Here is an 11,989-nt window from a genome sequence, read left to right as displayed (position 1 = left end):
AGCTTGCTTCTTGCTTCATCTGGGGATCTATGAGCACAAAAATAGATGATCAAGACACCTCAAATCAACCTGATCAAGACACTTTGAATCAACCTGATGAAATCACAGTACTTACTTGAAATTAAACCAAACTCGATGTACTTGTAAGATGAGATATCACTTTATTTTTGTTAGCTTGTTTCTTCTCTTTCAACTCCAAAGCCTGTGCTGCCTTCTCGTTGCGTAATCGCTTTTGTTCTGCGATACCTTGCGCTTTGAGATCTCTTGCTGCAGCCTTCAATCGCGATTCTTCCTCATGTTCTTTTTCAATGAGGTCTGTGTCAAGTATCTCTTGATCGATTGAAATCTGGATAGATATCTTCAAGATTGTCTTGGTGTTGTTTGTACGAGTCACTCTGAAGCCAAGAATTGATACTAGTTGTGATTGATTCAAAGAGTCCAGGTATCGTTTGTCCTCCAAGGATCTCTCGCAGAAAGTCTCCATTGGAAACTGATATGTAATTCTTAGAAATCTGCCAAGCATCCTCAAGGTTGAAAAGAGTTTTGGGTAAATAGGGTGGATCGGTTGGATACGTTTTCTTGAAAAGAATTTTGTAATTTGCAAGAATGGAAACTGTAAGATCAATGATTGATACATCCAGTCGGATTGGGTCATTCCACTTGCATACAAGTGGAATGTTGCTGGAAAATTTTCGCTTCCTGCTGCTCCTTGGAATATTGAGTAGTGATTCGTCTTCTGGCTCAGCCTCAGATGGAAAAGACGAAATCAGAGCATTCAAATCGGCTGATTTTGTTTGTGGAAGCAGTCGAATGATTCGAGCAGCTCCTTGAGGGTCACAATTCGAACATCGACAAGCAGGCATTTTTGCATCCTTTTCCCGCTGAATCTCCAAAACATAACCAGGATCCGAAAGAGACATGGCAATGTAACCCTTTCTGTATCATGCATATTGATCAGCTTTCTGATGATGGATGTTTTTTAGTCTTTGTGTAGCATCCAAAAAGCTTACAGGTTGTCTAGGGAATATACCACTCTCAAGCAACACGGTGTGAGTCTTAGGGCATGCATACGCTCCTGATTGTCCATCTGATTGTTTACATCGACCTCGGAAGCCGAATTCTTACCGCTAGATAGGTTTGGCTGAACAAATAAGATTACTAAGCCTTCGCTTCCATCGCGCCCACGCCCAGCTCTTCCAGCCATCTGATTTGAATCAGATGGGTCCATCGCACCCATGATGACTACAATCTTGACGCGGGGCCAGTTCTGACCCAGTCCAAGAGCGGAAGTAGCAGAGAGGATTGGAAATTTCCCTTCGCCATAATCTTGGGCCCGTGTCATTTTGTCTTTATCACCAGTCACAGAATGATATCTGCGAATACAATCTGATTTTGGATTCGTATAATCGTCTGGTTGACCTCGTGCTTTTGAAACTACTTCCATCACCTTCAATGTCCTATTACGAGTACCTGAGTAGATGATCATTGGAGGTAATTCATCGTTTGAAACAATTGATTCATGAGGAATTATTGCAGAGAGATCTTCTGCTGAATCAACAGTCTCAGTCAAATAGAGTCGAATGAAGCGTAGTTCAGGACGAGTAAGCTCTCCTTGTATCATCGTCATATTTGAGGATGTTAAGCTTAAACTTTTCTTTATTGCTGAGATTGCTTGAGGCCGGCAAGTTGCGGACATTAAAAGAACTGGTATATCGTCGGTTGCCATCAGCTGCCGTCCCAGTTTTCCATAGGATGATCGAAATAGTCCAACATCTTGTGGAGTCACATGAACAGAAAAGTTCCTCGAAGCTCCGCTCTCCTGAAGCCCCCACAAATAGATACAGTGTGCTTCATCAACCACCTTTAAGACAAGATGAGCCTGAAACGCTTTACTATGGTAAAGAGTTTGAAATGAGTCGCTATTTAAGAAGATCTCGGGGCTCTGTGGTTACAGATCATATTGAAAGGTGTTAGTTTCTTTGCAAACAAAGAATGGATATGTTATCAATTGATAACAGAACATACCAAATATATGAATGAGTAGTAATTGTCTTTTAATTGCTTCAATACTTTCTTGTCATATGTATTCTTTGTTAGATTAACTGCAGTGATACCAGATCGATTTTTCTCCAAAACCTAAAGAGATCAACGAGGTTGATCAGGCTGACATGGCTGGCATTGATCAGAAGCCTAAACAAACCTGATTATCACCAAGCGCATCTAGCGGGTTTAAGACCAATACAACAGCCTTCTTGACCTTCGGGAACATAAGGAAGAATAGTTCCGAAACTCGACTCTTTCCAGACCCGGTTGCAGAAAGTAAGAAGGTGTTTTGACCATTTGCTAGACTGACATCGGTTTGTAGCTGAACATCGCTTGGTTTGTCATTGAACCACCTAGCCACGAACTTGGCCTTGAACAAAGTCCACTGCTCAGCAAATGTTGCGGTGAGGACTTTCAAGCTGAGGCTTATTCGTTCTAAATGTAAGCTACGGCTGGACTCGCTAAGATTGTTCAAATCCGATCTTTGTTCCTCATCATTTGGAGCGCTTCGAGTTCGCATGCTTGTTGAAGACATCTTGTTTATTTATGATTAGATGCGTTCGAGGCTCTCAAAGCGATGACCGATCAATGTTTTTCCGATAAAGTCAAGACCTCCTCAAATTTGGTTTTCAAGCTGCATGGATGTCACAGACGACCGTTGAGCCAACATCCGCAGTCTGTTATGAAATTCCAAAAGTGCTCTTTTGGAGATCAAGGGAAACTTAGTGATTTGATTGCAAAAGTAAAAGTTGGATAGATAGAAAGATGAACAAGAAGCCAATTCAAAACATAAGCCAAGAGAAGGAAATTTTGTATTCCGATACGGAAAAGTTGTATTAGTACAGATTCCCACCACCAAAACCTCAATCTGCTCCTCACCAAGAAACTCGACATTACAGGTAAGTCCCTCTACTCGCTAAAGGCTCGCTCACGAGGTAGAGGGACCTTAGTTAAGTTAGGACCTTACCAAGCTTTTTGGACTGGTGGGCTTGGTAAACTATTACTACCTTTGCTAAAAAGCTTGCCCGGTTCGACCGCGAACAAGAGACAAGAGAGCTCGAATTTGGCCGCAGCCTGCTGCGAGGCCGCTGCGCAGCTCGACAAGAACCCAAGTTTGGCCGATCACCGATTCTGAAAGAGATCGACTTCACCTGTGGATCTCTGACATTGAGATATGTTGAAATCAATCATAAAGCGCAAATATCTCCCTCATCATGATGGAATCATGCTCACAGGTCTATGCGATTTCTATCGCGCTGCGAATGTTATCGAGATTTGTTTTAATTCCATTTTAAGAAAGCAATTCTCGTCGAACGGCTTAACAATGCGTGACTAGCCAACGTGGGTGCTTCTGCCATCTTGGGTTCAAGGACGAGCAGCCTAAGTTTTTTTGCTAAAATTCCGAAATGAAATCAAGGCTTACATCTTGGACATTTGTCAATCCAATCATCATCCTATGGTGAGCTCTTGACTGAGCAAGAAGAACAAAAGTTTTTTAAAAAAACATGTTGTCCTTTTTGGACTTGTACTTGTTTGTCTCATAGAGCCGAAACAAAAAAGCACAAAAGTTTATCAAGGCTTGAACACACTACTAATGAGGGGTCAAGAGTGTGAAGACAAACATCTAGGCAGACCATTATACCAGGGAGACTATGAAACATCACAGCACTTTTGGTCCTCGATATCATCGAATGAGAGCTGAATTTGACTGTATGGTTGATCTGGACATACCAAGCTCCAGATATGCTGTGAATATAGTCACAATGTGTCTCAAAATGGTTCAAAGTCGGAGATCCATGGGTGAAGTCGATCTCTTTCAGGATTTGTGATCGGCCAAATTTGGGATCTTGACGAGCTGCGCAGCGGCCTCGCAGCAGGCTGCGGCCAAATTTGACCTCTTATGTCTCTTCTTCGCGATCAAACCGGGCAAGCTTTTTAGCAAAGGTAGTAGTATTAGGATTGTTTAATCTTTACTTTTCACTGCTTATCACTTCAACTTGAAGTGATCATCACTAGAACCATTTGAGATCCTCTTGGTTTCTTTAAACCCAGAAAAGTGTGCACTGGTTTCTAAATACATCCTGATTTGATTAAAACATCAAGATTAATGTAAGATATGTTTGAATCTTTCCAAATATTCTTTTTTTCTTCTTGACAACTTTGATGGATTTTCAAATGGAGTTGTGTATTGTATTTAGATATGAATGAATGAATGATACAGTTGATTTGTTTGTATGATTGATGAGTGATGATGGGATTGGGGTGAACTGTGAGAATGGTGATGAAGAGAATGAGAACATTGAGAAGAATACAGAATTGATGAGTTGAAATTTAACGAACGAGATCGCAGTCGATTCTTAGAAACTATATTCACTTTGACTTTACTCACCAGAAGCAATCAACCAACCCACCAATCCACCAACCAATCGATCGATCGATCAGTCTATCCAACTTGATGAATTCACAATCCATCTCACCTAATCCATTACCACCATCAACATCAAGAACTCAACCAGCACCACATCGAGACTCAAATCAAATCAGTTCTCTATCTTCTAATCTAGATGATTCAGAAGAAGATGAAGAAGAAGACGATGAAGAAGATGATGAAGATATCGATCCATTAGGAGAAACTGAACCACTTTCGTTTCTTTTAAATCATCAACCGATCAATAATAACATATATGATTCAACTCAACTTAACACTCATCATCATCATCATCAATCTGATCCTCCATTCTCTTTCTTACCTATCAATTCAACTCTTCATCAACATCATCATCATCATCAGACTAGTTGAGTATGATCAGTATTCAATTTCAAATCATGCTAAATTTAAATTCAAATTGGTTTGATTCTTCTTTCTCACAGATCGAGTTTCTAATCAACAACCATTTTATAATTCAAAAACTGAAACCCATTCCACTTCATTCGATCATCAATCTTCTACTACTTCTCAACCACAACAACCACAACAACAACAATCACAAGACACAAACCAATACCAACCACAACACCATTCACACGATCAAAGAGACTTACCACATTCTTCAACTCATTCAAATCCAAACCATTATCCAATCGATCAAAAACAATCACTCCCATCACAAGACCATCATTCTCAATCGATGATCTCAAGACCACCTACTGCAACTACTACCACACCAGATCATCCTCACCACCAACCTATCCATCACCGCAACCAACCCCATCAAATGAGCTCAAACCCACCCTTAACGAACCGTAGTAGGCAAGACCCATCCAGTTCGATCACCACTTCACTACCAGCTCCGTTTCCTTCTAGTTCGATTACCCCATCGAATCATCCTACTACTCATGCAAATTTGATTCAACCGAGAAGAAGAAGAGTATCGGATGGAAGTACAGGTACTTCTTTGAGGAAAGATATCCTTTTGTCTAAATTGGCTGAAGCACTTACACTTGAAAGGAATAAATCAAATGTTTTTCAAAAAGAATTACAAAATGCTGAACATGAAGTCAGTTTTAATTCATCCCTCTCTGTTGCATTGAGATGATCTGATTGATTTTTGAGATGATCTGATTGATTTTTAGATTGATGAATTAGCAAGTCAATTAGATCAGGTGAAGAGAGAACATTATCAGGTGATTAGTTCGTTGAAAAAAGAAATCAAGTTGTTGAAGAAAGAAAAAGAAGGATTGATCTTATCATTAGAAGTAAGCCCAACACCCACTTCTCACCAACAAAACCAAAAAAAGAAAACAAAAGAACGAAACCAAAAGAACAAAAGAACAAGAAAACTGATGTGTGTTTTTTGTGGGGGATTTTAAGGCAGCTGAAGGAGTAGACCAAGATGAAGCAGATAAATATTTAGCTTTGATTGATCCGGCTCAAGCGATCCTGATTGATCGAGAAGAAGAAACCGGAACTGGCCTCAGTGGTCATGAACATGATGATCATTCATTAAATTATTCTCATCAAACAAACCCACAAGCACAACAACCATCCCAAAGAGATCATCCACTTGAACATCATGAAACCGTTAGGGCTCAAGCTCAAAAACGTTCAGCTGTTCGAGCTCGACGAATCAAGTAAGTTTCATCTTGATAGAAAAAAAGCACGAAATTTGAATGATCTAATTTGGTTTTGGTTTTCTTATATAGTGAAGAATTATCAAAACTAGGTCCTTCGATCGATTCGACCATCACACTAGAAACATCTAAGAACCTAAACCGAAAAGAAGTAGAAGAGTTTGAAGATCGAAAGGAAGAGATCGAATCAGATGAACAAGCTATGAGAGGTAGAAGAGTTGGAGTGATTCAAACCGAACGAGTAAGAAGAAAGTTGAGTAAGAGTAGGAGTGGTGCTCCTGCTGGGCCGACTGGAGGGTTTTGGAGAAGAAGTGGGTCTAGGAATCGGGAGGTATGTGTGACTTTTGATGTGCTCTTTTTTCTTCAAAAGATCTGATTTATTTTTGGGTTTGGGTTTGGGGGTTGAAGGGAGATGAAGTTGGAATCCAACATCGCTATAGGATTAATAGTAATCCATCTGAATGTTATGATTCAGGTTCGTTACAAAACAAATCCCAGTTACTTTCTCATCAAAGAAGTGGAAGTAATGGAGCAGGTGGTGGTGGTGGTAGTAAGATTGGTAAACTGTTTAGAAAAGGTTTGTGTGTGATTTTTTTTCTGTGTGAGTGAGTGAGGTTTTCTGATCTTGTGGGTTTTTTTGGTTATAGTGTTTCCTGTACATGGGAATGATGAAGAAGAAGATCGAGTGGATGGGGATGGTCTTCGTGATGGGTATGATATTGGCGATGAATATATTGATGAACAGAAAAAGGTGGGATTGAGGAATCAACAAGTACCTAGAAGAGAAAGACATCATGTTAGTAATCTAGTAGGAGGTGGAGGAGGAGGAGGTCAAAGAAGAAGAAATGATAGTAGAACTCGTTGAATTTGATTGGTACAAAAATATCAAGGATATTGGAGTTTCTTGAATATCGGATTGGTTTTTTTTTTGGTTTTTTGTTTTCTTTGAAATAGTCAGTGAGTGAGGTGAGGTGTTGTATGAATGGATGAATGAAAATTCTTCTTGATTGATTTGTTTTTTGCTTTATATATCATGGTTTCTGTTTTTTTGGGTTTTTTTCTCTTAATAATCTAATCTAATCTATATCTATCTATAAAAAAATCTATGATAAAAAAAAGTGGGAAATGGGTTTTTTTCAGCTTGGTTTAATTATACTTTACTTGATTTTTTTTGGTGTAATAAAAATGAAGAGGTAAAAAAATCATCATAGTATTATATGAATTGATTGATTTCTTTAAAGAAAAGGTTTGGAAAGGGTGTATATCATATAGTTAGTATAGACACCTCCCCCATTTTGGTCAATGCCATCCCCTGGCTGGCCTAAGAGCACCCACTATCATGAGGGTGATGCATCCAACTTAACACAAGTTTTGATTCTTGCATGGCTTTTTGAAACTTTGAAAGCTTGGCGCCCTGGAGTCTGAGAGGGACTTGTGACTTATCAGTTAGTTTTGGTGTGCAAGCATTCTGAGGATAACAAAATCTTCAGAAGATCTAGATGAACAACTTTGGTTTTTTGAACACATTTCGTTGATTGACTATTAATCCTCTTTCAAGAGAAAGAATTGAAGTCATTTGTGTAAATTTTGTTTCACAAATACAGTCAGCAAAGTGCAATTGTCAAAAGTGAGATATGAGATATCTGAATAGACAGATCTGATGAGAGTGGGCACAGGTAGCTTTAGTTCAAATGGGCAAGGGGGTTGATTGAGAGGAAGTGGGAGTTTTTGAGGTTTTGAAAAACTTCCAACCCAAGCTTGAATTTTGGACCCTTTGTTGGCTCACCGCCAGGGAAGCCCAATAAGTCATAAATGATAAGTCCTTCTCCAGACACCCAACCTTACAAGGAAAAAGTGTCTGGGCCACCAAGGGACTTGGTTGAGTTAGGTACCCATTATGGTTGTGTCAACAACATGATTTAGTGTCAGTTTATTGCTAGAATACAGACAGGTCTATACTCCATAGTGAGGTCCGCTATGGACCTGTTTTAGAGATGTGGTCTGTACAACAGTGTCAAATCTTGCACCCCACATGTTCAAATCTACAAATGTGACTTGATTTATCATAGGAACCAGGTAAAGCAGATTGCAGAGTGGATTTCATGCAGTCACTAACTTAGGTAAAACACCCAGAATTGAATTTCACACCCAGGAATGCAAGATTTGCAATACAACACCACCACCATAGTGGATGCTCTTACAGGCCAGCTAAATAGTTTTGAAAAGAATTTAAGCTCAGTTAAATGTTTCATGGAATGATGTGTGTCCCTGTCTGCACCCATGTGATGTGTGCAAGTACAGTGAACATCCATCAGCACCCAAGAAGAAGGGTGAGCAAGAAAGAAAATTAGCAAAGAGGACAACAGCATGCAAAAAAATTCAAAAGGTAAGTATAGGATTTTTATTTGGTGAGAATACAAACTTTGACATGTGTACTTTTCAGCTTCACAAATGTTGAAGAACATCAGACCCATAAAAAAACAAGAAACTTTGGTTGGACCTTTAATTTATGGATCCCACTATTTAGCGCCCCCTCAGGTGACATCCGGCACCCTCTGGGTTTTTACCAATGCCCGCGTGACCCGTTGACACCCGACTATTCTCAGCCTATATTTTGCACAGTCGGACCTCAAGGTCTCCTTGAGGGCTCTCTAAAAGGGCACAAACTTGCAAATGAGCCCCCATTTGATCGTTAATCAACCTATTTGACACCCTTCCATCCTTGATGGGACAACAAAAATCATCAAAACACATGAAAGGGCACCTAATTTGTTTTGTGCCCAGACCGGCCCCTTGCATGTACGGACATTGGCCCCTCAAGTCACTCTTTATCTTGTCCGATCTTTCCTCCTTCCCTGTTCCCCCTACTGATCACATTTTCATTTTTCACCTTCTACACACCCATCAGCCTTACTTCACTGCCATCATTTGACTCGGACACCAAAATCCAAGCTTGGATTTTGTGTTTGAGATTTCAACCAACACAACATTGACTTGATTACGCATGTGACCAAGTCATGCATCAAGTCCAAGATTGATTCCAAATATTCCAAAATTGATTCCAACATTGATTGTCACATTGATCCTCACATTGATCCTCAAAGGAACTGTCAAGGGTACTGAGATCACATCACTTACATTCTGGATGTACAGAGCAATCGAAACATTTACATAACAATGATGTACAATTGGTGCTTGAGTAGATAAAAAGTGGATTGTTGAAACATATTGTCTATGTATATGTTTTCTCGGCGGCATCTAAGTGACTAAGGTCGTTTTCAGAGCCTACCAACCTTTGTTCGTGGATCCGCCAGTTGTGCTAATGATGATGTAACAGTCAGCTTGACTGCACCAATCCAAAGGTTTTGGCACATTATCTGTGAAACAGATTAGGGAAGGTTTACCGTTGGACGGATCAATTGAAGGGTCACATAAATGGTACACTAAGAGGCACATATTCCTCATGACTCAACTCTAACTAGAAATCTGACTTCTTGCCCCTTGGCAGAGACTATAAGTTTTTTAACAACCTCAACTTTGGTGTCCACAGAGCCAGGCCCTTCCAAATGAGAAAGATTAGACGGTGAGCTGTGTGGTACAACTAAATAGCATTCTGACTGATCTTCAAGTTTTGAATGCAACATCACCCGGATCACCTGTTTTGCAAATCCAAGTCAAGGAGATAGGTAAAAGAGGCAATCTTTTGGTGAACAACGGAGCATAAGGATAAATAGGCAAGATGAAATATGTAAATGGTACGGGAGCCCCAATAAGGAGCCCCTTTTTCAAAAAGGGGCCCCTGAATTGTTTGTAGCCTGGTGTCCGACACGAGATGGGGCGCCGGATACTGCTCCAAGGGCTCTAAATAGTGGGATCCTAATTTATTTTGATTTGTTCAAAATTTAATCTTGATCACCCTTTTTTCCTCAAAAGGTAAAAAAACCGCTGGAGTTTAATTTGAGTACAGTTGTTGGCTTGGGTGAAGTCTTGGTCATAAATTTGTGACTGGAGATGTTTTTTGATGTGAATCAATTCTCAGATTGGGAAATCAGAAAGTTAGTTTAGGTTATCTATGGTGTGGGAAAATGGTGTGTACGATGGACAAGAGAGGAGGGTGGAGGACAAACCTCAAAACCCAAAACACAAACCTGTATCGCCCTGTACAGATACTCGATTTTCGAGTAGCTCTGATCAAACCTCACCAGAACGTCCTAGAAACAATCCAGACAATGCCTGAGACAATTCCAGTTAACTCCCAATTGAAAATGCTGTCGAATCATCACATTGAATTGAAAAGTAAGTTTTTAGATCATTTAAAACGAGTTAAAATCACAATGATAAGTACTAACTATGCTTTCTTCTGGCCTTTTTATCAAACAAAAAGAGTTGCTTTGAAATATTACATTCTTTCAATTTTCATCACAGACAAATCTCAATCAATTTTAGTCTCACCTTTCCAGAAATCAAAGGCACTCAGATTCTGACTGACTTGGTGAACAACACAATTCACTCAACAGACAAATAATTATCCGCGCTCAATGTTCATACAATGACAAGTGATACCATTCCCTTCAGGTTTAACTTTTTTAGATAAAGACTCCGGTACAAAGAAGGCTTGATTCTCATTGTGTAACGACTTCAGCATGTGATAAATGTTCAGTTTCTTTCTTGTGCAATGATATTGAATAGGAAAGTCTCAAGGTTTGAATTCAATACGAGAGTTGAAAATTCAACATTGATGTCTAAACAGAAATCCAACCCAAGAGACTATTTGCATTTGAAGTAGTGAATTGAAATTGAAAGCTTGTGGAATGATGCATACAAAAAAGAGGGTCTGTGTATCCAAATGTACTAATTTTATGCCTTACTCTCCTGATCTGGTCAAAAGACAAAACTTTTAATGTTTTCGATTATAAACTCCAATCAATTAAACTTGTACTTGATTCCTGGATGTTTGTTGGTTTTTTGAAGAATTTTTTGAGTGAGATGTGGTTTGGAATTTCCAATGTACAATTTATCTATATCAAAATGCTGTTTGTACAATAGGAAGGATAGTTATTGCAACTTATCATCGTGATCTGGATCGTCTCTAGGACGTTCTGGTGAGGTTTGATCAGAGCTACTCGAAAATCGAGTATCTGTACAGGACGATACAGGTTTGTGTTTTGGGTTTTGAGGTTTGTCCTCCACCCTCCTTTCTTGTCCATTGTAGGTGTGAGACTATACGGTATGGTTTCTTGGTTTTAAACCCCCTCCCACTCCCACTCCAATGAAAAATGATCAAGTTCATCAAACTACCTACAAAGTGAGTTTTGTTACTTTTGTGTTCTTGTGAAGTAACAAATTCCACTCTGCACTATACACACTGACTTTTATGATTGTCTGAATGCCAAGTCAAAACTGATCAAGAATTGGCTTGAACACATTCATGATGTGCACAATTCAGTCAAGTGGCCAACACTGCATGTAAAGTGATACAAAATTCAAAATCACATGGTGAGGGACCTACGAGTATGACAACAAAACACACTTTTTACTGCAAGGGGCATTGGATTTTAGTGATGAAATCTTTCTTCCTTATCAAACTTTCTTCCACATTTGTGAATTTTCTTGATCCAAAGAACATTTATTTAGGCCACTTCTATAGGTTATACACATAGTATCTGTCAAATAAAAACACTTCCAGGGAAGCTCACTCCTTCCTTCCTCTTTTTACTCCTTCAGTAGTCAGTATTTTCTTATTCTTTTCCTCTATATTTGTGTACGTAGTCACTGTAAAAAGAAGATACAGGGAGAAAATAGTCAAAAATCTGCTACTTCTGGAACAGAAATGAGGAGAAATGACTCAAATTTATGGATCAATTTTTCTCCCCAG

The 11,989-nt window shown here is 39.4% G+C and overlaps 2 protein-coding genes across 2 annotated transcripts; one reads left to right on the top strand and one right to left on the bottom strand.

Moving 5' to 3' along the window:
- Positions 1–320: 320 nt before the first annotated feature.
- Positions 321–920, bottom strand: MELLADRAFT_104373 (uncharacterized protein; the record flags this gene model as incomplete). The annotated part of the gene is made up of 1 exon (XM_007407387.1): positions 321–920. The coding sequence occupies one exon, from the start codon at positions 918–920 to the stop codon at positions 321–323; it is 600 nt and encodes a 199-aa protein (XP_007407449.1).
- Positions 921–5,171: 4,251 nt separating this feature from the next.
- On the top strand, positions 5,172–6,979 carry MELLADRAFT_96354 (uncharacterized protein; the record flags this gene model as incomplete). Its single annotated transcript, XM_007407571.1, has 6 exons — positions 5,172–5,540; positions 5,617–5,739; positions 5,855–6,114; positions 6,187–6,445; positions 6,523–6,691; positions 6,762–6,979. 6 exons carry the CDS (start codon positions 5,172–5,174, stop codon positions 6,977–6,979), a joined length of 1,398 nt encoding a protein of 465 aa, XP_007407633.1.
- Positions 6,980–11,989: the final 5,010 nt, after the last annotated feature.

The sequence above is a fragment of the Melampsora larici-populina genome (genome assembly GCF_000204055.1).
Source record: "Melampsora larici-populina 98AG31 unplaced genomic scaffold MELLAscaffold_9, whole genome shotgun sequence".
Lineage (NCBI taxonomy): Eukaryota > Fungi > Basidiomycota > Pucciniomycetes > Pucciniales > Melampsoraceae > Melampsora > Melampsora laricis-populina.
This window is presented reverse-complemented; position numbering and strand designations above follow the sequence as displayed.